Source organism: Nuphar pumila, chromosome 4 (genome assembly GCF_984573655.1).
Source record: "Nuphar pumila chromosome 4, dmNupPumi1.hap1.1, whole genome shotgun sequence".
NCBI classification, from domain to species: Eukaryota; Viridiplantae; Streptophyta; class Magnoliopsida; order Nymphaeales; family Nymphaeaceae; genus Nuphar; species Nuphar pumila.
In genome coordinates this window covers 129,444,938-129,470,795 of record NC_143252.1, presented here as the reverse complement: position 1 = coordinate 129,470,795, position 25,858 = coordinate 129,444,938, and the positions used below count along the sequence as shown (strand labels likewise).

At 35.8% G+C, this 25,858-nt stretch overlaps 1 protein-coding gene across 1 annotated transcript in view; it reads left to right on the top strand.

Annotated features, from left to right (window-relative positions):
• The first annotated feature begins 8,409 nt into the window (after positions 1-8,409).
• LOC149841034 (GTP-binding protein-like protein) overlaps positions 8,410-25,858 on the top strand; it is a 66,648-nt gene continuing 49,199 nt past the window's right edge. The window contains exons 1-3 of the mRNA XM_090003545.1: positions 8,410-8,501; positions 9,482-9,535; positions 22,753-22,929. Of these exons, the coding sequence (XP_089859671.1) occupies positions 8,460-8,501; positions 9,482-9,535; positions 22,753-22,929 (273 nt within the window). The 5' untranslated portion in view covers positions 8,410-8,459. The remainder of the gene's footprint in view (positions 8,502-9,481; positions 9,536-22,752; positions 22,930-25,858) is intronic.

The window sequence follows — 25,858 nt, the reverse complement described above, 5'->3', positions numbered from 1 at the left end:
TCGCCTGTTCAATGGGTCGAATCTCTCTTTTCGATGGCAAAATCCAAATCTAACAGTGTATTCCCTAATTTTTTTTATTTTTTTATCATGTTTATGTTTATTTTGGTCATTCAAGTGCCAAATCCAAATTTATGGTATTATTTTTATGTTTTCTTTATTATTTTTTATATTTAGAATAGGGTTTTTAATGCTTTAGCGGTAATATATGGATTTCGATCTTGAGCACGCGGGAACAGTGTTATTTTATGTACATTTTTCTGTCAAAAAAATATGATTTTTTTAGGGTAGAACCGTGTGTTTGTCAGTGATTTTTTGTAAAAAAAATCAGATTATTTTGGGTTCTTAACTCTGTCAAAAAAATAGAAAACCGAAGCTTACTTTTTGAACCGTAAAATCGCTATTGGATTTGGGAACAACTTGCAGAGGTGATATCTCCCTCATCAAATATCTGATTGATGATTTGTAAGTTACAGTGGTTTTGTATTGATATCTAGCATTTACTGTAAATTTTTTATATTTTTATGCATCTATTTGCTATTTTTCTCCTATCATAAAGTAGAATCGGTTTTTCAGAGCTTGTTATACCTTGTTTAAACTCTAGATGGACATGTGTCGATCGTATCTCCCTAACCAGAGATTTAATCGATGATCCATAAAATATAAAATCTTTCTATATGTATTTGTTGTTCACTGCCAAAATTTTATAATTTTTGAATATGATTTGTTATATTTTCCTATACCCAAAACTGGATGTACTTATTTCAACTCATTATATATTCGTCAGAATTACGCCTATATTGCCGGAACAATATCTCCTTAACCAGAGATGATTTTTCCAATCTGTAAAAAGAAAAATATCTATTTTTTTGTCTAGTATCTCTTTGTAAATGTTTATGAATTTCTTTTATGATTTGATTCCTGATTTAGGTCTGACACTATGATAGGTATGTGCTCGCGGGCAAAATTATATATTTTAGTGTTTTATTTAATTTTTTCATTAAAATAATGCCAAAATATATATTTTATTAATGAAATTTAATTTTAGGTTATCATAGGTGTCCATGTCGATTTTTGTTAATTTTTGAGTTTATTTAATATGTTATTTGATTAAATCATGAAAAAGGGTGCCCGCGGAGTCCTGATTCGAGTGAAACACTATTAAAAATTACTCTTTTTGTGATATTTCAAATTTTTATGCATGTTTTTCATATTTTTAGGGTTTGATCATGTTTATAATCATTCTAGAGTGCTTCACACCCGATTTGGTGTTTATTTGAATCCATTTAAGCCCTAAATCCAAAGTTTTACCAAAATATTTTTTGAAAACCCTGATTTCAAGGCCATAGTTTTGTTTTCAGGGGTATTTTTATCATTTTTCTTCAAAATCTGAATTTTAAAGTTATTTATTTTTATTATTTATTTAATTTTATATCATATTTTATTATATTTATCTCAACAAAATATAGAAAAAGGCTTATATTCGGATAAATCCAATAATTTTCAGATATTATTAGATAAATCCAGAAAAGCCGGCATATCTTCACTAACAAGCTTTCTAGTTTTGCAAGGATATTCAAGATTGTATTTTCTTTTATTTTCTTTTATTTAAATTCACTTAGTGATATAAATTAATTGTAAATTTGGAATAAGAATTTAAATTCATGTTTAGATTAAGGTTTGCATATGCATATAGTTTATTTCTTTATATAAATGCTAATGTGTGATGGATGATGATTCAAGCATATTTCAATTCCACCATGGTCTACATGAATGGCACATGCACTAGCTTCTAGGGAGTTGATAAACTCGATTGAGTTCGTATTTATAGTCATAGTCAGAATACGAATAAAATCCAGATTTATCATCTTCTTTTAAGCCACAATCAACCTATACTCTTATGCTATTTTCAAAAACCATTGCATATTTCAAAATTTTCTAAATATTTTCTTTTTTTAGAATTAAATGGATTAGATTCAATCCATATCTGTAGCCATAGTCAGGGATATGAGGAAAATCTATTTTATTGAAATTCTATAAGGCATATAAACTTCCCTTTTCAAATAATTTCTCAAAAGTTCTTCAGCATTTTTTTTTAAATTGCATTCATTCATTTATCTAAGTTAGATTACATCATAAAAAGATTTTACAGGGCTACACGCCCATCTCTTTTGATATATTTTCCAATTCTAGCTCAAAGAAATCAATTTTCTTAAAGTCATTTGAATTTTCTCAAAATCAATTTTCTCAAAACATCTGACTTTTCTTCAGAAATCAATTTTTCTCTTCTTCAAAAATACTTTCTCAATGTGATTCACAATTTTCCAAGCATTTCTTTCCCCAAGTATTTAAAATATTCCAAAAAAACATCATGTTTTTTCAATCTGCATTTTTTGAAAGTTATAGCACATGTCTGATTCTTTGTGCATTTAGGAAATAGAACATTGATTTAGACAAGTTGAGTAAAGTAAAACACTAGATTGATCCTTGACTCGATTACCCCTGGTTATGGCGCCAGGAACGGTTGAACCTTGTACCGACATGCGAGTCTCATTCTTCAAAATGATTCTGCATTTTAAAATGGAGGCAAGTTATTTTCAAAATCTTTTTCAAAGATCAGTTTGATTTGCAAAAGTAAAATTTTGCAATGATAACACCAAGTCACCTTTTACTTTGACCCATTTTTTAGAGGGCCAGTGACTAGTGATAATGAGAAATTAAAAAGAATGCACAAATGGTGGTGCTCAAGGGATACAAATGATGATTGATGATGGCAGTAAAATGAGAGAGAGAGGTGTCAAGGGAAATGTGTCACACCATAAATTTATCTGAGTCATCTTATATACAAGAGTTATAAACATCATTTAAAAAAAGTAAAATTGTTCTCTGTCAACATCAAAAAAGTTTGATTTCTTCTTAAAAAAGTAAAATTTTCATGCATTTAAAGCAAGATATTTATGATGTAGACACCTCAATTTTGACAATTCATATTCTTTTAGACTTTATCCAAGTGATTGTTTTCATAAAACACCGGTGTATCAAGTAAAAACCAACTAATCTATTTTAAGTGTTCTTTTAACTTCAAAAATATTTTTTTCATGCTTTGAAACATAAAAAAAATTAAAGTAGAGATAATAAGTTTTCTAACAAACCAAAATTCACCGCAAATAGACACCCAAATCAAAAGTTATGGTCAAAACAAGTTTTTTTACCAAAACGTGTTTGATTTGGATCTAAATCCAAATAAGTTATCATCCAAGCAGGTGTTGTTCAGAACCAGTTGTCATCCAAACAACTTGAAACATGATCAAATCCAATTGAGTAGTTATCTTTAAATTTGGAGTTTAATTTTGATTCAAATGAGGATTTGACCTTACATTTGAATTTGGATCTAGATCCAAATGAGTTATAGTCTTTGCATTTAAATATGGATCTAGATCCAAATGGGTTATAATCTACACAACGGCATGTCATGCTTATAGTTTGGATCTAAATAAGATCCAAATCAATTATTGTCCATGTGTTTGGATCTAGGTTGGATCCAAACTGAGTTGTTTGAGTATTTTGGATTCAGATATGGATATAGAATAAGTTGTCATCCAGACATTTGAATCTAGATCCAAACCCATCTAGCTTGTGATCCAGTATTTTTGGTGTTGTCCATATCCAGAATTATTTTTTAGACCTATTTTACTTGAGGAATGGAATTTTAGCCGTAAAAACTTACTAAAAAACTAGATTTTCATACCAAAACCTTCCCAAACCCTAGGATTTGACCCCTCTATTTTTTCAAAACCCTTATCTCTAAGAAATTAGATTGGCTAATGAGAGCTTAACAACTTGGTTTTCTTGCCAATTAGATCCAAGGAGCTGCAAAGCAACTTGATCGAGATCTTTTGGCCTAGAAACTTCTAAATTTAAGTTCACAACCCATTATAAAACCTATAAATAAGGGCCCAATACTGCATCTATGATCTAGAAGCTTCAACACCCAAACTCTGCCAGTTTGAGCCTAGCCCATTGCACCCATACCAAAAGTTGTTGAAGACTGAACCCAAGTTATTTATAGATCCCTACCTCACCAAGCTTCTTAGAGCCTGCACTTAGTTGAGGTTCTGTCAAATTGTCATCATACTCGTCATCATCATAGAAAGGGAAACCTAAGCCCAAGATGAGATTTGATTTGTTCACTTTATATTGCATTTATTATATTATTTTATTTAAAAATATAGATTTTTCTAACAAAAAATAATTATACTATCCTTGTAAAATGGTGTAGTTTTAAAAATGCCTCATAATTTGCCGAAATCCTTTTGGTGCCCAAATTTTTTATTATTGACTTTTTTAGGATATTTTTACTCTTCACACAAGCGAACTTGTTGATGTTCGCACAATAGATATGTACGTCATCTGAAGGTTGGAACATCTTAATAAAAAGAAGATTTTCATTTACATTTTGTAGACTTGATGAAATTCATAAAAAGTATTTGCGAACATGGCTAACTTAAATCTCAACACAAGATATTTGCATCTAAAATGTGCGGATCATCTAAGATTTGTAAGCCTGATATAAATCTTCTAGAATTTAAAAGTTTGAGCTTAATGGGTTCTCTACATATGTTTATAGCAGTCTTGACATTCATGCAGATGTTATGCAAACCTCCTTTAACTAAAAACTCACATAAAGTCTGGACGTTTGTCTACAAATATATGACCAACCTTCATAATTTTTTTTTGTGAATTTCACTAACTTCACATATTTTTTTTTATTCAAACTTGAAAGATTTGTGTCACAATTTTATGAACATCACGACCTTCGCGCATGCAAACCTCCTTTAAAAAAACTTGCTTAAAGTCAGAACGTATGTCCGACCTTCATAGATGTGACTTTGCATGATTTCTTATTGCAGGTTCACATCACACATTTGCAGACATCATGACCTTCAAGCAGACACCATGTCAACCTCGTTTAACTAAAAATATGGATAAGGTCTGGACGTACGACCACAAACGTATGACATGAATTTCACAAATAAGTGTTGTGAACCTCTTGTTAATGCAATGATAATTTATTTTAACGTGCGAATATCATTTTGTAATATGATGAAATGACGTGCGAATTGCATCATCAGTCGAGACAAAAAAAAATGATAAAATAACATCAATCAACCCAATCTTTACTATTTAGATTATTTTGTAATATGTATTTTTCTCATAAATATTTTAATATAAATATATTAATCTCCTTAGTTTATTCGTGTACGTTCATATTTCTCCTCAATTATTACTCAGTTGCAAAATTTTTCAGGTCCATGTCTTAATTGGACCTTCGGCTCTGCACTCATGTCTTAATTGGTTCTTATTATTTATCACCATACCCGGACCCTATAGGGTTTCATTCGGGTTGGGTCTGGGTAAACCAAGCTCATTAACACCCCTAATCTAGGCTGATGTAGAGCATCGTGAAGATCTGAGCTTTGAAGACGAATTAGATCTAAATCTAATTCCCAAGATCCAATCCAGGATGCGATCTAGGGAAGATCTAATCGTGCAGGACTATCAGGATCCAATTGGATCTTTGCCAACCCAGACCCATTTTGATTATCGTGCAACAATATCTGAGATATTTTGCATCTTTCTCAGAGATTATATTTTTATTATTCGATTCCATTTTGGCATGTGAGGAATTGCATTAAATATGTTTTTATTTGTAATCTTTTTTTAGGAGCCAGATTCTACGGATCTGGATAATTCTGGTGCTCTGTAGGATCTTTTTGTGGTACTTGAGGGTATATGGGGAATGCAGGTAGTTTTTATTTTTTGTATTTGCATTTTCTAATGCATTTTTGTGCAAGATGCAGTTCGTTGCACGTTTTGGATCTGAATCAAGATCCATACCCAAGGAGCACTAGTTAGGGTCACTTGGTATGGACTTTTATAACCTTCATTCAAATTCAGCCTTGACTATTCCAAGTCAATATGGTTGTTGGACCTCTTAATGGTCCATAGCAAAAAATAGGCTAGTCAAATTCAAATTTTGAGGCAAGGCTTGGGAAGGCCATACCATCGTTATGGTGGCTCTTCCCCAAGCTCCAAGCTCCAAAGCTTATTAATCAAGGGAGGTCGACAAAGAAAAGGTGGCTTTTGTTCTGAAATTTTTGAATTTTTTTTGGTGGAGAAGAAGTGTTTGAAGGGTGAAAATTGTCTCAGTATTTTGATTGTAACTTTTTAGATACCAGTCCAAATTGCATGATCTTTAACTTGTTGGAAAACTAAGATCTTTCCCTACAAGTTTGTTGTTTACCATTTTGCGTGATTTAGCTCGGTTAAGTCATTAAAATCACTGACAATTTTCTTGCTGACAGCATCAAGCCCTTTTCCTGGTCGAAAGCTCGAGTTTGTGAGTTTTTTTTAGAATCTCTTTGGTGAAGATCGACCTTGACGTGTTCCTGTGTAAGCACTTGGGTTTGTCATTGCTGGATGTTTAAGTTGCAGTTCGTAGTGTTTCCATTTGGTGTTAGTTGCTTCCCAATGACATCCATTACCATCTTCATTCCAGATAAAATCGATGGTTCACTTGTTCCTTCATTTCTCAAAATTTTTATATGTGTTTTTCGTTAAATATTGCTTGTAAGTTGCAATAGGGTATGCGTTATTTTTTGATCGAATGAATAAAAGTCTTTCATGTTATGAATTGGTTCTGCTGCTCACAAGAAATATCCAGTTTTATCTTTGATATTATATAACTTGGTTTCCTGTCAAAACCCGAATTCCTAAATCTTGAGTTGTCAGGGAAAACCTCAAAGAAAATATTGTATCGGCCTCAATACTAGTTGGTTTTTGACATTCTTTAGCTTTTCGAAAATCTAAGACGATTATATACAACTTTATAGTTAAGGCCATTGCATGAATCGACCTTATGTATCCCTGAAAAGTGCTAATAAGGTCTTGGAATGATAGGAGTTCACTGTCACCTGTTTGGTTCAGAACACACTTGGTGGTGTTTGGTATTTTTTAATTATCTTGATATTTCATGCATGAAAAATTGTTTTGTTTAATTATGTGGAAAGCTAGAACCTAGATCTAAAACTTTTATGTTCATAGCTCTAACTGAATCTTCGTTTAAGTATCTCAAAAATATCAGTCTTTTACTATTGTCGAATAGTAGAAATTTAATTCATTTGATAATATCTCAGACCATTTTTAGAATTCAAAATTTTGTAGAGACTTATAGAAAACTCAAAAATTCCAAATCTTGGTTCATTGAAAAGGTATGGACCTGACCTACATTTTTTTAGTTGGTAGTTTTCACAAAATTTACCATCTGAAGGGTCAAAAACCCCTTCAAATAGACAATTCGTGGAATCCGAAAGTCTGTCATAGACTCGTTTGTCCATCCCAGTCCCAAGTTTGTGAAACAGACACCTCTGATCCGAATCCAATGATTTTGGATTCGTTGGAAAGATGTGTGAATCACGCATAACTTTCCTTTAAATCGTCTCTGTCAAAATAGAGTGCACGGGTCCCAAAAATCCTATTTTCTTGAGTCCTATTAGAACTCATTTTCCTGAAAAGCTTTCGCGCGTGTTAAGATCCGTTTGGATCTTGAATCGTGGATCGGTGTTAACCGAGTCCACATCATAGGCCCTCCTGACTTGTAAAAAGGCTGTCAGGCCTGCATGTGGTATCTAATTTTTCTCCAACTAAACATTGGGTGTTTGGGTTGACTAGGGGTGCAAGTGTAACCGGGTCCATATGTTCAATCATACTAAGAATGACAACAAAATCCAAACCAAATTAAGGCCAAACTCATGTTGCACTTGAACTTGAACCCATTAACTCATATGAGTCTACATTTTCTGCCTGTTCATGTCCAAGATCGAATCAATTTAGGTCGGGTCTGAGTCTAATTTCTTAAATCTCATTAAAAAAGGATCAACTAAAGACCTAACCCATTTATACCAAACTTTTATGCACCTGAACCCATTAAACTAATCATACTCGACCTTGAACCCAGAACTGAATCAGATTGGTCAGGTCCACATCTAACTTAGACCCAATTTTAAAATTGGGTCTGATAAGACCTAACCCTGAACCTAACCTGTACCCAACCCAATTACACCCCTAGTTTGGACTAAGCTGACTATGCATAGCTAGGACCTGGACCAAGCTGGACCCAGGCTGACACCAAGAAGAACGGTGCCGCTTGCCAATCAGCCCAATCGGAGACTTGGGGGGCTCAAGTGAGCCCATACCAAGCCAGACCCTCTATGCCTGGACATGGCTCTGGTCGATGCCCACCTCTTAACCCTAGGGAAGGTCCGATATCACAGGCACGACTCGGTCGCCTTAAAACCCCATCGGACAATCTTCTCCGAGTCGTTCTGGAATATATATATATAGTGTGTGTGTGTGTGAGAGAGAGAGAGAGAGAGAGAGGTCCGAAACGAGCCTGATTCACCATGGCCACCATTATGCAGAAAATCAAGGACATTGAAGATGAGGTATTCCTCTCTCTCTTCTCTTATTAGCTTGCGTTTTTCTCTAGATCCTCCCGTAGCCTTCTTTTGTGTCGCTTTTTTCTGCTTAAGATCGTGAATGGATGTCTTCTTTTTTCTCGTTTTTCTTTCCCATCTACTCCTCAAAATTTCGTTGAGGATGTTGGTGTTTCTTATTACGCTCTTCCCATCAACTAATTTTTCTACTTCAACTCTTCATTTGGAGTGTTGGTCTTTATCAGCATGCTTATTTTTCACTGCCCATCCACTACTGTCCGTTTCGCTAAATTATTTAAAAGATGGAATGTGGTTGTGTTATCTTATCCTGTGATGATTGGTGCTATTGGACCCGTTTTACTGCAAACTAGTGAAAGGATCTCTCTTTAATGATTTTGGAGTGATGAAGTGGAAAAGATTGGTCAGTTGGTGCCCAAGTTGTAGATTTTCGTGATTTTGTTCAATATTCCATCGAAATCAATCTGGTTTTGCTAATCAGAAGAAAACGAATAAAAATATTGTTTCCTAAAAAATTAACTTGAATTGCGCGAGTATGAATGCAATCAGTGAGAGTATTCGATCAAACAGAATAAGAACATCCGGGTTGGATGATCTGTTTTTCGGGGTTTGTGTTACTTTGGATTTGTTGGCTCGCATAAATCCTCTTCATTTGGAAGAATGGTGATCTAGAAATATTGGATGTTTTTTTCTAAAAATCTGATCCATGATGGCTATAATTGAGCAGGTTAAGTTTCACATAAGATCATTTTAAAATTTCAAATACAAATTATAGGAGGTTACTTTTTTATTTCATCACATGAATTCCGTCTATTTGTTTTTATGTAATTTGTTTTATTAATATTTTTTTCTCCTCGTGATTGTCTTCCATCTTAATTGATTTTATTACCTTTTCTTCATCCATTTCTTCATTAGTCAAACTTCTAAGTAGAATCCTTATATTCAAATTTTGGTTGTTTAATTCATTGCAGATGGCAAGGACACAAAAGAACAAAGCTACCGCTCATCATCTTGGTTTACTGAAGGTGCTTTTTGTCTTTAGTCTTGTAAATTTGTTTCAATGATCACGACCCAAATTAATACAACTAGTTGCATGCCCTGCATCGGAATTGACCTTATCTTTGTTAGTTTTCCTTTCTTATGTGGAATTAATTGTGCCTGCTATCATTGTTCCTTTTCCCTATGTTTCTAGTCTTTCTTTTGATTTTGACATGTACTGCTGTTACTACCTTAGTTGATGGGTTTGACTCATTTATATATCTAGTTCTCATGTGCCTGTTAAACTTTCTGTGCTGCACAAAAAGTCATATGAAAGAATGGGTTTGAGCATTTCTTTAGCAGCTTTATTAATGTGTTTGGGAATGCACTTATGTTTTTTTTACGCAAAATGCCGAGGTGGAAATATCCCTTTCGATTCCTTGCATCATAGGCATTGCTGTGCCTTGAGATCCTAATTGCCATGGTTCCGTTGCATCACAAGGAGTTGTTGCGGGGAATAGCCATAAAAGAACAATCATTTGGTTTGGTTCATTATTGGACTGCCCTGAAAGAGTCGGTTGACTTGGTCCAAGCAAGAAAGGCATCATGGGAGTGGAGGGGCAGAAGTGAAGGACAGTACAATATCCCTCCACCCAAATAGTCTAATGCAATTTAGTGAAACTAAAAAGAATGGACCTTTCAATGTGCATATTGGAAATGAATAGTTACATGGCTTGTAAATTTTACATAGGGATTTAAGTTTCAAATTCAGTTGGTTCAAATTTCCTTACCAGCATGGTTGAAGTGCCTGAGGCCTTTTTACACCTAGGCTGTTTCACAATTCACATACACCAATTATTTTGCTGTTGAAGAATGGAGAAGTTAACAGAAATTGCTAAAACAACTATATATACACATATTATATATATAGTATTATTATATGCTTGTGCTGGTTAACAATCACCATTCATATGCAACTGTTTTGTATCTAATTCCAATGAATACAAATCAAAAGCATGATATGAAGATTGTTAGAAATTTATAACAAGTTGCTGTTCCCATCCAATTGCCTTGGTTTCCATTAGTGAATGCAAATCCATTTCAATGAATGCATATCAAGGAACTTTAGTGTATGCAAATCCATTCCCTCGGTTCACCCTGGGTTAATTCCTATGTCACATGGGTGCGGGTGCGGGGATTCGGCACTTCCAAAAAACCCAGGTGCGGGGGTGTGGCAGGGGCAAAAATGTAATATATATATATATATATATATATATATATATATATATATATATATATATATAAGAGGGGTCTGGGGGTTCCCCCCGGCACGGGTCCCGCTGCGCGGTCAGCGGGCGGGGCTCCAGGGGGGGGGGGCGCCCCTAGCGGGGGGTTATAGGGGGGCAGCGCCCCCCCCCCCCCCCCACACACACACACACACACCCACCCCCCACTCCACCCCAAGATTTTTTTTTTTAAATTCCGCAGCCCATTTCATAGGGCAATTTAAAAAAAAAATTCCAAAAAAAAAATGGACCGAAATGACCCTGGGTGCGGTCAACGCACCCAGGGTCGGGTTGACCGCACCCGGTGCCGCACCCTGCTAGCCGAATCCCTGTTACATAGGTTAATTCAAATAAAATCAGATCTGGTTCCATCTACACCTTAATCCATTAGATCCATTCATATTGGACCCTAACTGATACGTGCACATAGTTTTTGCAAACAAAATGGAGCTTAAGTCATTCTTGATAAACTTGATTGGACCCAACAACATTGAGAATGAACCTGCCTATCTATGATCTATTCTTACACCTGGATCCACTTAAGAGATTGATTTAGACTAGCCGTCAAGAGGCAGAATGAAATCTATTCAGGCAGATCTTTTCAGTGTGATGTGTTTGGTGCTACTTGGAATGGATGATCCTGATTGCTAGATCTGTCTAGCGGGCTATCAGATCCAGTTTTGCATGCAGACATGTTGGTATTTATGGATGGCTTGAAGATCTTTTAACTAAACTTCTTAGGCATATTAGAGTTGACCACACATGATATTTTCAGTTTAAGTGCAGTGAACACATTTAGGAGATATCAGAACTATGGGATTACCTACACTAGAACTACACATGATATGTTTGGACTCAAGAACATGCTTTCTCCAACCAAGGGAGAATGCCGTAAACTAGGACAAAGATATTTGAATAGGAATGAAGATCTTGATCCAGTTTTTCCTTGGAGTAGTCGATGAACTTACGTGCGTATTCTTAATTTTTGGATTTAGAAATTGATCTATGCCCATTATATGTGAAGATTATGGTTTTCCACAGACTTAAGACTTAATAGGAATAGTTTAGGAGGATGGGAGAAGCTGTTTTAATCTTAGTTTTTTTTTTAATTTCAATTCATTTGCATTGTAGTTCAGTTTAGATTGATTTGGATTAAGTTAACATGGAACTGTATACACCATTGATTTGCATTTCAACCCCAACATTCAATCTTAAGCTCTCCACCTAAAGATGTATGATCACTCAACCTGATCAAAGTACAAGTAACTGTTAAAATATATACATATATATATATGTTATTGTATATATATGTATAGTTTTGTAGTCTGGGGTATATCTATCTTTTTAGCTCATGGTATTAGAATAGTCCACTAGGGACTATTTTGTAATTTTCCTTTTTATTTATTTATTTTCTTTAATTAAAAGACCAAGGGCTCTATGGTCATTAAACCATGGAGTCGTTGGGACCTCATCCCAACGACTCTATGGGAACCTCCCCTTGGTCCATTTGTTGTATAAATAGGGGCTGTTAGCCCTTTTCATGTTAATGTTTTTTTAGAGCATTTTATCAATAACAAAATCATTATTTTTGATGATTCTTATTCCTCTTTATTAGCATTATGAGTAGCCCTTAGTTGGCTCTTTGTATATTGCCCATTAGTGGCTTTGCATTTGTGTGGTTGTACACTCTTTGTAGCCCTTTGTGGCATCTCTCTTGTGCACTTAAGGTTTCATTACATGGTATCATAGCCCTTTGGGTTCTTATGATTTTTAAGGCTTTGTTCGTGGTGATCAAGGATCGTGTGTTTGTGATAAAAGCTCTTTTGCTCTCTCTTTTCTTCTCTATCCACTTCTCTTATTGTTTGTCATCGAGCATGAATCAAGGGTTCAACTCTCCTTCAAACTCAATGGATCCATCTACATGATGTGGGCTTCGGCAACGGAAAATCACATCAAAGGCAAGAAAATTTGGGGATTTGTGATGAGCACTACTCCTGAACCATCTTTGAAGCTCACCAAAGTCGAAGAAGGTGTTGAAAAAGCCCTTGAAGGAGACAATCACACTAAGGTCATCCATGAGCATCAATTTAAGGTAGAAGATTGGGAAAGCAACCGTGTTAAGATTTTGGCATGATTCATGAACAATGTTGACATAAAAATATGCGTCAACATTGCTAAGTTTAGATGAGCCAATAAAGCATGATTCTTTTTGAAGGGTATGTATACCAAAAACGATCTTGCTAGGCAATATTTTTGTCAAGACAAGATTAAAACCACTAAACATGGAAACATGAATGCCCGTGATTATTTTAGTTCTTTGTCACATCTTTGAGACGAATTAGCACTTCTTGTGCCAAAATGGTGGCTCTCGATGATATTGAACTTAGAAGATAGCAAATTGAGAAAAAACACTTCTTTCAATTCCTTCATGGTCTAAGATCGGAATTTGAACAAGTGGGGTCTTGTCTTCTTCATAAGACTTTGGCCATGCCTCTTGAAGATGCTCTTGTCGAGGTATGCTAAGAAGAAACTCATCTTGGCATGACTACTAAAGGTGTATGTTTTTGCCGTTACTAGGCCGGGTATAAATGCAAGGGCTTATAGGCTCGGTCACTTTGTAAAACAAAATAACTATAATAGTGGATATAGGAAGGGTGCTAATTGTCATTTTTGTAATGAACTAGTGCATATTAAATCGGTTTGCCTAAAGCTTAAGGAGCTTAAGGGCAAGGTCACTTTCGTTGGAGAAACCACCCCCAATAAGGAAGAATCTAGCAAGAATGAAGGAGATATTAAAGACACTCTTAGTCAAATATCGGTGGCACTACAACAACTACTCAAATCATCTTCTACTTTGGGTGCCTCCATGACATCCTCGTCATCTCCTCTAGGTATGTGGATTCTTGAGTCAGGTGCTTCATTTAATATGACCCCTCATGAGAATGTTCTTTTCGAAGTTTGCACTAATTCTATTTCATCTTATGTCTCAACCGCCAATGAAACCTCCTTAAAAATAAATAGTATGAAAACTCTTGATTCAAAAACTTCTAAAAATATTTTGTTCCAAAAATAATAGTTGTTCCATAATAGAATTTAAATCTTTTTTTCATTTTCAAATTTTCGACCATCGATGCAAAGTCTCTTTCTCATAAAAAGATTGTATCGTGCAGGATCTCCAGTTAGGGAAGCTGATTGGGCAAGGTCATAGGAGAAAGGATCTTTACTTCATGGATTTTTTGACTCTTCCACCTAAGTCATTTTGTAATTATGTTCAAGACAAAAGTATTGATACTTGACATAAGAGACTTGAATATCCTAGTTTTTCAAAGATGTATCTCTTTCCTTTTTTTGAAAAATATTTTTAATGTAAGGATATATATTGTAAAAATTGCATTTTTGAAAAATGAAAGCAATTCCTTTTCCCCAACAAACTTTCATTTCTACTCATCCTTTTGAATTAGTGCATTCCGATATATGGGGTCCTTCACCAGTCATATCGAAAGGAGGTTACTCCTATTATGTTATTTTTGTTGAATACTTCACTAGATATACATGGACTTACTTTCTAAATTTTAAATCTGATGTGTTTTCTTTTTTTAAGAAATTTCATATAATGATTAAAAATCAGTTTCGTAGGAACATATCTATCCTCAAGTCCAATTCGGAAGATGAATATATGTCAAATGATTTTCAAAATTATTTGATACAACACAACATTTGTCATCAAAAGTTTTGCCCTAGAACTCCCTAACAGAATGGATTAGCGAAAATAAAGCATAGACATCTATATCACAGGGATTCCGCTAGCAGGGTGCCGCACCCGCGTCGACGCGGGTGCAGCACCGGGTGCGGTCAACCTGACCCTGGGTGCGTTGACCGCACCTAGGGTCATTTCGGTCCATTTTTTTTTGGATTTAAAAAAAAAACATTTCCCTATGAAATGGCCTGCGGAATTTAAAAAAAAAATCTTGGGGGGGGGGGGCGCTGCCCCCCTATAACCCCCCGCCAGGGGCGCCCCCCCTGACCGCGCCGGGGGGAACCCCCGGACCCCCCTTATATATATTTACATTTTTGCTCCTGCCGCACCCGGGTTTTTTGGAAGTGCCGAATCCCCGCACCGGCACCGGCACCCGCACCTATCTGACATAGATAGACATATAATAGAAACCTCTATGCCTCTTCTCATTTCTAGGGACATTCCAATTTTTTTTTGGGCCGAAGCTATGTTATCTTCAACCTCCGTCATAAATAGAATACCTTTATCTTCTTTGCAAAATGTCTTCCCATTTGAAAGACTTTTCAAAATGACTCCCGATTTTAAAAGATTAAGAATCTTTGGGTGTAAGTGTTATGTACTTACTCATAAAAATGATAAACCATCTTCAAAATCTATTGAGTGTGTTTTCTTAGGATATGGGGATAATAAAAAAGGGTATCTTTGTTTTGACCCAAACAACAACAAACTTTATGTTTTTAAAGATGTTACTTTCTTAGAAAATGAACATGGATTTGATAATAAAGAAACTAAAGAAGAAATTGATTATACATTTCTATTTGATATCTTACCAAGACTTGATGAGTCTAACCAACTTGACTTTGATGATTTTTTTGATCTTTTGCTTGAATGATGCTTCTAGTAATGAACATCCTGTTGTTGATGAAGCATGCCATCAAAATGAAAGACCAATTGAAAATGTGCATGTTTATACTCGGCGTGGACAAAGTGATCAACCATGTGCTCTTGACAAGTTCTCTCAAAATATACCCTTAGAAGAATCCCAACTTAGGAGATCTAATCGAATCTCTAATGCTCCTAGTAGATTTGTATCTTATAATTTTTTTTCTCCCAACTTTAGAACATTTTTAATAACTCTTCACTGTTATTATGAACCATCCCATTACAAACAACAACAAAAAATGGCCTCATTGGATTGAAGCAATGAAAATGGAGCTTGATGCCCCAACACTTGAAAAATAGTTGATCTTCCTCTAGGTAAGAATCCTATAGGATGTAGGTGGGTATTTAAAGTCAAGACCAAAAGCAACAGCTAGAAAGGTATAAAGCAAGGTTGATTGCCAAAGGGTATGGTTAAAAATATGGAGTAGATTATGAAGAAACCTTTGCTCTCGTCGCTAGGATGACTAGTGTCTGCACCTTAATAGCCACTGCCTCTATCAAAAAATGACTAATTTATCAACTATATGTTAAAAATGCCTTTTTAAATGAAGAACTTTGTGAGAAAGTTTATATTTGATCCCCTGCCGGAAGTTGATATTAATGGTAAAATTCTAAAACTAAAAAAGGGCCTTGTATGGTCTCAAACATGCATCTAAGGCTTGATATGATAAATTTAGTAATTTTTTGATTGATTTGAGATTTATTTATTGTTATACTGACACTGCTCTATTTGTCAAGAAAACAAGTACTAATATTGTGATACTTCTACTATATGTTGATGACATGATTATTACAAGAAATGACAAGGAAGGTGTTATTGAAATTAAATCTGTTTTAAAGAATTTTTTTGATATAAATAACTTGGGATTTTTTGAGATATTTTTTAGGAATTGAGGTTGCCTACTCACCCAGAGGATATATCCTCTCCCAAATGAAATTGACTGCTGATATATGTTCTAAGTCATAAATTTGTGATGAGAATAAGGTGAAGACCCCAGAAGTCATAAATGCTAAATTAAGACTTGAAGATGACATACAACTTGAAGATCTTACTCCTTATCACCAATTGATTGGATCACTTGCATATCTTTCCATCACTCGACTTAATATCGCTCATGCGGTTCATGCAACAAGTTAGTTTCAACATGCTTCTACCACAATACACATGAGAGCAGTTATGAGGATTATTCACTATATTAAAAATACAATCTCAAAAAGACTTTTTTTATCCTCCTTCTCATCATTAGATTCAATTGCTTACACTGATGCTGACAAGGTGGTAATCCAAATGATAAAATCTTAAATACTGATTTTTGTATTTTTTTAGGGGATTTCTTAATTTTTTGGAGGTGCAAGAAACAATGGAAGGTCTCGTTGTTTTCAACAGAAGCAGAATATCAAGCTATGACTATGACAACAATGGAGCTTGTATGGCTACAAATCCTTCTCCAGGACATGGGAGTTTCCATCTCTAAATCTTTGAAGATATTTTGTGACAACAAAAGTGCAATCTACATTGCAAGTAACTACACCTTCCATGAAAGAACAAATCACATTGAGATAGACTGCCATTACGTACATGATGAGTATCTGAAAGGAACTATTGAATTACTCTACGTCACATCCAAATTTCAGCTTATCGATTTTTTCACCAAAGCTCTTTCTGCACCTCGTTTTATTTTTTTTCTTAATAAACTTTCGATGATCTCACCATAAGTTTGAGGGAGGGTGTTAAAATATATATATATATATACATGTTATTGTATATATACACATATATCTATTTTTATATATATGTACAGTTTTGTAGTCAAGGGTATATCTTTCTTTTTACCTCTTGGTATTAGAATGGTCCACTCGGGACTATTTTGTCTTTTCTTTAATTAAAAGACCAAGGGCTCTATGATCATTAAACCATAGAGACGTATCCCAACGACTCTATGGGAACCTCCCCTTGGTCCATTTGTTGTATAAATAGGGGCTGTTAGCCCCTTTCATGTTAATGTTTTTTAGAGCATTTTATCAATAACAAAATCATTTTTTTTATGATTCTTTTCTCTTTATGAGCATTGTGAATAGCCCTTAGTTGGCTCTTTGTATATTGCTCATTAGTGGCTTTGCATTTGTGTGGTTGTGCACTCTTGATAGCCCTTTGTGACATCTCTCTTGTGCACTTAAGGTTTCATTACAGTTACACCAAGTGCAGCATTACTTTTCCAACTTACAATGTTAAACTCACTTCTTTCATTTATAGCTTTCTTAAGGATGGAAAACTCCAACAATTAGTAATAACTAGTCATATGTCATCTAGTCATCATATGAAGCAAATAGTGTGCACACTTGAAAGGGCCTAAAAGTTTACCTAATCGGTTTTGATTAGGGCACTTCAACACAAAATTGTCCAATACTATTTGAACACACTAAGCAAGCTGCAGAGAATAGGTTTGTAATAGAGTTAATAAACTGTAGCAGTCTATAGAAGAAATCTTGGTATTGTTCTTTACAGCTTAATTTCCATGATCGTTATTCAGTAACACAATTCTCTGAATGAACCCATAAGAGTTAAGGATTGGTTCCAAGATAAAATTAAAAACAAGGCCTAAGAAACTAATCAAGAAGCAAGTTACAATATCTATATCCATGTCATTTCTTGCTACAATCAGTCATCCGATCCAAATGCTGTGCAACAAGATGTAACAAGCCAGAAACAGTGACTAGCAGAACTTTTTGAAACCCATGGAGTGATGAAGGTAAACAATAAGCAGGTTTTGAGGTTATAGGGACAGTTAAATGGTGCTTGACAATGCTTCCATGACTAACTAGAAATTCAACAACAAAACATACAACTTGTTGACTGAAATGCAAACTGTATGAAGACGATTCAATGTGTGCATGCGTGTGGGGTGGGCAGGTGTATGTGTGATGTGGACATTGGGTTATGCTGTTCCATTTTTAGTTAGAGCAGGGTAGGTGATGCAACCGTCTATGGTGGTCTATTTGCAATCACACCTACACCTTGGATTCTAATGCGGAAGCGGTTTGAGTTTTAAAACAAGGGGCAGAATTTTAAAATTAAATTTCAGATTTGATGTGAAGAGCGAATCTGATCGCAAGCACGTGAAATATCCACTGTATATATATTAACTAATGCGCTCTGCAACAAAAGAACACTCCAATATTCAGCTCTCCAACCTCCACCGAACTACAATATCACAAATAAAGTTGACACTTCAATAATACTTTAAATAAATATGTTGAACAAACACTTGCATCCACTAAACACGCATAGACAACTAATATGACAGTCTTTGCACGTCAGATTGAAGAAAGCTGCACGAATGTTGACACCAATCAGAGGTGTCAAATCAGATCCGACGGACTGGATTCAGTTGGACTGGGTATGTGCAACCCTAATGACAAAAAAAAAACACTCAAACGACTGAGGTTACTGCTGGACCTACAGATTGGTCGATGGTTCTGGACATACATCACACAAAACACACCAGATTCGAGGGCAGCTCAGCTGCCGAGTTGTGAATGAAGGCAGCGATACCCAGGGAAAATGCTACTAGTGTTTTCTCTGTTTACCGATTTTTCAGAAATGAAAATCAAGTAGCACAACACAGGAAAAATAAAACTGATTTTAGCACTTCACAAGCCTTCAGCAAACACAGGAAAAATAAAACTGGTTCTACAACAATCAATAGAACGAAGTCCAGATTCTTTTTACTAGCAAACACATGCAACCAAAATCAATATCAATTCCCAAAATAACACGTAAACAGAAACTATGAACATGTTATTATTCGGTTCAGATATGAATCTCAGAAAATTTGTAGCAGCATACACGTGTTGTTCGCAAATAGAATTTTAAGCATAAAACAATTTGCAGATCAGATTCTAATAAAGTCAATTGATAACAGTCCTCAATGTACAGTTGAAAAGACAAGCTAGAGCAGATTTAGGTTCCAGACATAGGGTAGGAGATGGCAGATGCCACTCTCAATCAGCAACCCTCAATATTCAGCAGGAGTACTCGAACAATAGCTTGAACAAGTTCTGCAAAAGACTGGTTCATGCCTAAGGCTGGTCGGCTGGACTGGGGTCACGTCCTCCAGGTTCATGCCAACAGCGACTCGGCACGATGCAGGTCACAAGCTTGTCCACCAAGCTTTCATGCCAAAGAAGGAGACGCTGAATGCGGGTCACGCCCAATCAGCTCCACAAGTTCTCAACTACACAAAAAAAAAAAGGATTTTCAGATGCACAAGTTCATAGAAAAAATCCCAGCTTCACAAGCTCCCTCAAGTTCATGGTTTCTTCATGGAAACGTTCCAGCATGTTCCTTCTAAAATTTTCAGCCAGCAGAAAAGACCCCTTCCATGCATTTTTTGGAGTTTCATAAAGGGAGCAATAAAGGCACTTGGGATCTCATTGGGCCCTTGGGAGGTCACCTTCCAAGGGGCCAATGAGAGACCCAAATTCGAATGAGTATTTCTCATTGCACCCCTTAGATGCCCAATGGAAAACCACCCATCTTAAAAGGAGAAGTTAAGCTGGGCGTCACCTCTGGAGACCACCAATGGGTGGGCTGTGAGGTGGTTGAAAATTGATTGGCCACTTAAATGACCACCTCACTCTATGCCCCATCACAAGAGGCCTCTTGTAAAGTGGGCCTAAATTCAAAATGGATCCAAATGTGAACCTAAAAATCAAAATCTACCCAATTACCCCAATACACCCTCTAGTGCCACAAAACAAATCCTACAAGGCACTACAACTATCCGGATCCGTAGGAATTGGCTTTTACAAAAAAATAAAAATAAAATAAGATAAAAATTATAAATGTTTTTATGTATGTGTCCAAAAATCACAAAATTGAAACCATACTTCAAAATGAATTTTCTGAGATGCATAGAACAAAAATCTCAGAAAATAAATATGTATGAAATGATGCTTTTACCCTTGAGATCTGTTTGGACTCAAATGGATCAACTTGGATCCTTTTGAGTAAGTTTTCCCGTAACGGGCTGTCAAAGGCGGATCATCATCCAGCTCCTCTCGTATGTTGGGATGATCTGGATCAGTAGGTCTATTTTCAAGCTTCATCTTGAGTTCTTCGAACTCATTTCTCAAACTGATTAGTGTATCCCTCTTTTTCAATCTTTGCATTTTCATTTGAAGTCTCTGATCTCATCGAATGCAATACCTTGCTCTTGAAGAAATTGAACTTTCCAATGATATCCCAACATTTCTGCTTGGTGTGTCAAGTCTTTCCACAAATGTTGCACTTCAGTTTGTCTTTATCATCACCCATCCATGTATTTCTATCATGATCATGACCTAGAGCTCCCCCTCCTCCCCTACTCTTGTTAAGTGGTGCTCTTATAGCACTTGATTCTCCTATTAATGCAAATCTCTGTAAGTTCACCTCACTGTTATGTTCCAATTTCCTTCTATGTTCCTCTCTAAGCAACAAGGTATACATAGTGCCCAATGAAGGAATAATCTCACTTCCTAGTATATTCACCTTAATCACTTCATATTTGGGAGATTCTCGAAGGAGGTCCCTTTTCCCGTTTTTTCCATTTATTTTCTGAGCACATGACTAACAATTTGATCAAAATGATACCATTCATCCCATAAAGCTCTTAATTCGGCATGATATTCACTTATAAATCGATTTCCTTGCTTGCATTTCATGATTTTTTCCAACAAGTCATACTCCTTTGCCACATTTTCTTCCTTTGAATAAGCTTCTTTTATTGCTTTCCATACTTTCTTGGTAGTGTGGAGATACATGAAAGTTCGTGATATACCAGGAATCATTGATTGAAGTAGCCATGAAATGACTAAGGTGTTTTTTTTCTTCCAAAGATTATATTATGAATTTTCTTCTGGTTTAGTAATCTTAGCTGTAATGTACTCAAACTTACCCTTTGCAAGTATCGCTAACTCCATGGACCTAGCATACTCAATATAATTTTTACCATCAGATCGAACATTGGTTATTTGAAAAACTTCAATACTAGCCATTCCCTGAGTACTCACCATAGAGCCTCCCCCTTTGTGGTTCACTGTACAACACCCATCATTTGATTCACCAACACTTGGGTTAGGTTCCATCTTCAAGCAAGTTTCGATACCAAGTAACCTTCCTCTTAATTACTTTCAGCTTTCATATGATCTTTATACAGAACTAGTTCAAGCAAATAGCATCATGCTACAAACCATCATATAGAGGAAATACTCACAGGTACATGCTGACATCATAATATAAAGAGAACTGGCAACCATCATGTCAAAAGTCATGAAAGCAAGCATTCCTCCACACCAAACTCACAATTAAAGGAGCAACCAACAACAGAACCCACTTTTAACTGAGATTCACTGTCAATATCCCACTGAATTGCGCTCCTACACTGAAGCTCACTGTTGATGACTGAAATTCCAACCTGCTGCTACTACTAAGAAGCCTCAAGTTTTGATCCCAATGTCAATTTTCTGTGGTTTTCACCTTATATCAGTTCATGCATTTAGATGACATTATCTACCTGTTAAATTGAATGATACCCATCAAAATTGGGCCAAACATGAGATAACTCATTAAATCCCCAATCTTGTTGGCAACAAAAAAATAAGTAAAATTTCAATAATGCTTCATATGATTCCCACAAAAGTCTGAAAAAATTCTCTAAATTCATTAAAAAGCAAGATCTAACTTTACCCAAGGACCCAAGCACTAACTCTTCTAAGTCACACCAGTCATTGTCCAAGAAGGGGTGTCACTTCATGAACCTGTATTCTATGTAAACAGACCCCTTCCAGGCATCTTTGTTCCTTCGATATCATCTTCAAGTAACCATTGCAGTAGCCTTTAGTGTGTGGTAAAATGGCAAAGGAAAGAAAAAAAGTGGAAGAAAGAGGAAAGTAGAAGGGATGGTGGTAGAGATAAACACTAGGGCAAGAGGACTTTTTTTTTCACATTCACTATTGCCATCATAGACAACTCTTTTACATAAGTAGGACAGTGACAAAAATGCCCCTAAGTACAAGATATAAAGTCTTCTTTACGTATAAAAGAAAAGGTATCTCCCTCAACAGTCTTCATTTACAGATTACTGAAATGCAGAATAAATTATTATTTCAATGATTGGATAAGAGTTTCAGAAGAGCTTGAAGCTATTATAGTTGTTGTTGTGAAGACTTCTGTTTACTTGTTTTCCAGCATGTTGTTTGTTTCACAGTTTCATCATTGCTTGGATGTTTTACGTGCTGTGTTTGTCTGTGGTATTAAAAGGCTAAGCTCGCAAAGCTAAGGCGGGAACTCCTGGAACCTCCATCAAAAGGAGGTGGTGCTGGTGCTGGAGAAGGCTTTGATGTGACAAAAAGTGGAGATTCTCGGGTTGGCCTGGTTGGATTTCCTTCAGTTGGAAAATCAACCTTGCTTAATAAGTTAACTGGTACTTTTTCAGAGGTACTTTATACCAAACTCATCCCTTCGGACTCTTTTGTTGCCAGCATCTCCCTGTTACACCTGAATTACTTTTACTTCCTTTTTCACTTCTTCTATTTGGTTCTCTGGACACTTGAGTTGGGAACTTGGGATCACTTTTGGTTCCATTAGACTACGATTTTTCTGCCAGAATTAGCTTTGTTCTATATTTCAATGTTACAGTACTTTTTTGCTGCAAAAGTCCATTATTGACACTGTAAAAGTATCTCCGACAAGATACTAAGATCAAGACCTTAATATTCTTGATAATAAACCCGGCACAAAAGCACAATAAGAACACTTTAAAACACTTGTGCACAAAAGCACAACTCACAAAAACTCACAAATGCACAAAGGCATAAAAATAATGGAATCACTTTATTGAGCACTTGGGCTTTGACTCAAAGCCATGAGAAAATACAAAGGGGAGAGCCCCTATTTATAACAACACAAAGGGGGCCTTGGAGGGGCTCCACTCATAGACGTTGGAGCCCCTCCAACGGTCACAAATGTGACTGTTGGAGGGGCCCAACGTCTATTTGAGTGGGCCCCCCAAGGTACCTTTTGGTACTTTAAATAAAAGAAATAAAAAAATGAAAAAGAAAGAAAAATAAAATAAATTTACAATCACATTCATAAAGTGAATGTGCGTAAAACAGAGGAAAAGGCTAAACTACCCCTACGACTAAACAAATAGAAATATATATTTTATATATATAATAAGTAGATACATATACATATATATATATATATTAATATATGTATATGTATTACCTTATATATATAAAATATATATATTACATTATATGATTAGTTACAAAATTTAACACCCCCCCTCAAACTTAGGGCAGGATGACCGAGAGTTTGCTAAGAAGGAAGTTGAAACGCGGAGCACACAAGGCTTTAGTGAAGAAATCCGCCAATTGATATTTGGACGTGACATATGGAAGGTCAATGATTCCTTTGAGGTACGCCTCCCGAACATAGTGACAATCCATCTCTATGTGTTTGGTCCGCTCATGAAAAGTGTGATTTTTAGCAATATAAATCGCACTTTTGTTGTCACAGCATAGCTTGGTAGGCCCTTCAATTGCGATCCCCATGTCTTCCAGCAACTGATGAATCTAAACAATTTCCATGGTAGTAGTCGCCATGGCACGATATTCGGCTTCAGTTGATGATAGAGACACCTTTTGCTGCTTCTTGCATCTCCATGAGATCAATGAGTCTCCTAAGAATACACAAAAACCAGTGGTGGAGTGACGGTTATTTGGGTCACCTCCCAAATCAGAGTCAGTATAAGAAATTAATTTTAACTCAGAAGAGGAAGACAAAAAAACTCCCTTATTAAGAGTGTGCTTTAGGTATCTTACGACACGTAAGATAGCACCCATGTGAACAGAAGTTGGTGTATGCTGAAACTGACTTGCTGTATGCACAACATGTGGGATATCTGGTCTGGTAATACTTAGGTACATCAACGATCCTACTAGTTGCCTGTAGGGAGTAAGATCAGAGAGAAGAACACCATTGATCTCCTACTATAGCAGGAGTTTCACAAATTTTATCGTCTGTAATACCTGACCTGTCAATAATCTCAGATGCAAGCTTAGTTTGAGACAAAAAATATCCTCTATGAGAGTATGCTACCTCAATACCCAAAAAATAAGTTAAGAAACTCAAGTCAGACATTTCAAACTTATCATTTAAAATTGATTTTATGCTTTTAATCCCTTTAGAATCACTTCCAGTTATAAGCATGTCATCCACGTATAGTAGCAGAATAACAATCCCTGCATTAGATTTTCTAACAAACAAAGCAGTATCAGTAAAGCAGGATGAAAAACCATTTTCTAACATTACGGAGTTAAACCTATCATACCAAGCCTTGGGGGCTTGTTTCAAACCATAAAGTGCTTTTCGAAGGCGAAACACTTTTCCTTTGGGAAACTCCATTCTAGGAGGAGCATCCATATATACTTCTTCATTTAGATCTCCGTTTAAAAAAGCATTCTTAACATCCATCTGATAGATGCTCCACTTATTGATTGAGGCAACGGTTATAAGACATCGGACGGTGACCATCCGAGCTACCGGGGCAAAGGTCTCCTCATAATCAATCCCATATTTTTGACCATATCCTTTTGCAACTAAACGGGCCTTGTATCTTTCAAGGGACCCATCACTCTTAGTCTTGACCTTAAACACCCATCTACACCCTATTGCTTTCTTGTCTTTAGGGAGGTCTTGAAACTCCCTTGTCTTTGCTTTCCTTAGAGCTTCAAGTTCATTATTCATAGCGACTATCCATTCCAGACATTTTCGTGCTTCCTCGAAGTTCCTAGGTTCTATGTAAGAGTGAATGGCGCTTAGACATGCTCTATATTTAGGTGAAAAAGACTCATATAAGATGAACCTAGAAGGGGGTTTTCTTGGTCTTTCGGTCCTACGAAGGTTTTCCTCACTCTGAGGAGTAGTCTCACTATCATCATATCTTTCGAGGGCACTTCTGAAAGTATTCCTATCTCTATGAGAGTAGGTTATGGGATCTCTATGCGGTTCTTCATTGATATGTTGATGAAGCGTTGAGGGCTCAAAATGAGTTTCATTATTACTTAAGTCATTTTGATTAGATTCATCATCACTAGTATCATCATTTTCAGTCAATAAATCAAACAGAAAGGAATAGTCTATATTCTCGTCATTAGATTCAAGTTTTTCGAAACCACTAATATTTTTCAAGAAGCTTACATTTCTGGAAACATATAGTTTATCACTTTTAATATCATAACAACGAAAGCCTTTTTGAGTTTCAGAATAACCAAGAAAGGCACAAGGAATGGCCTTAGGGGAGAGTTTGTCATTTTTATCAGTAAGGACAAAACATTTACATCCAAAAACCCTTAACCTG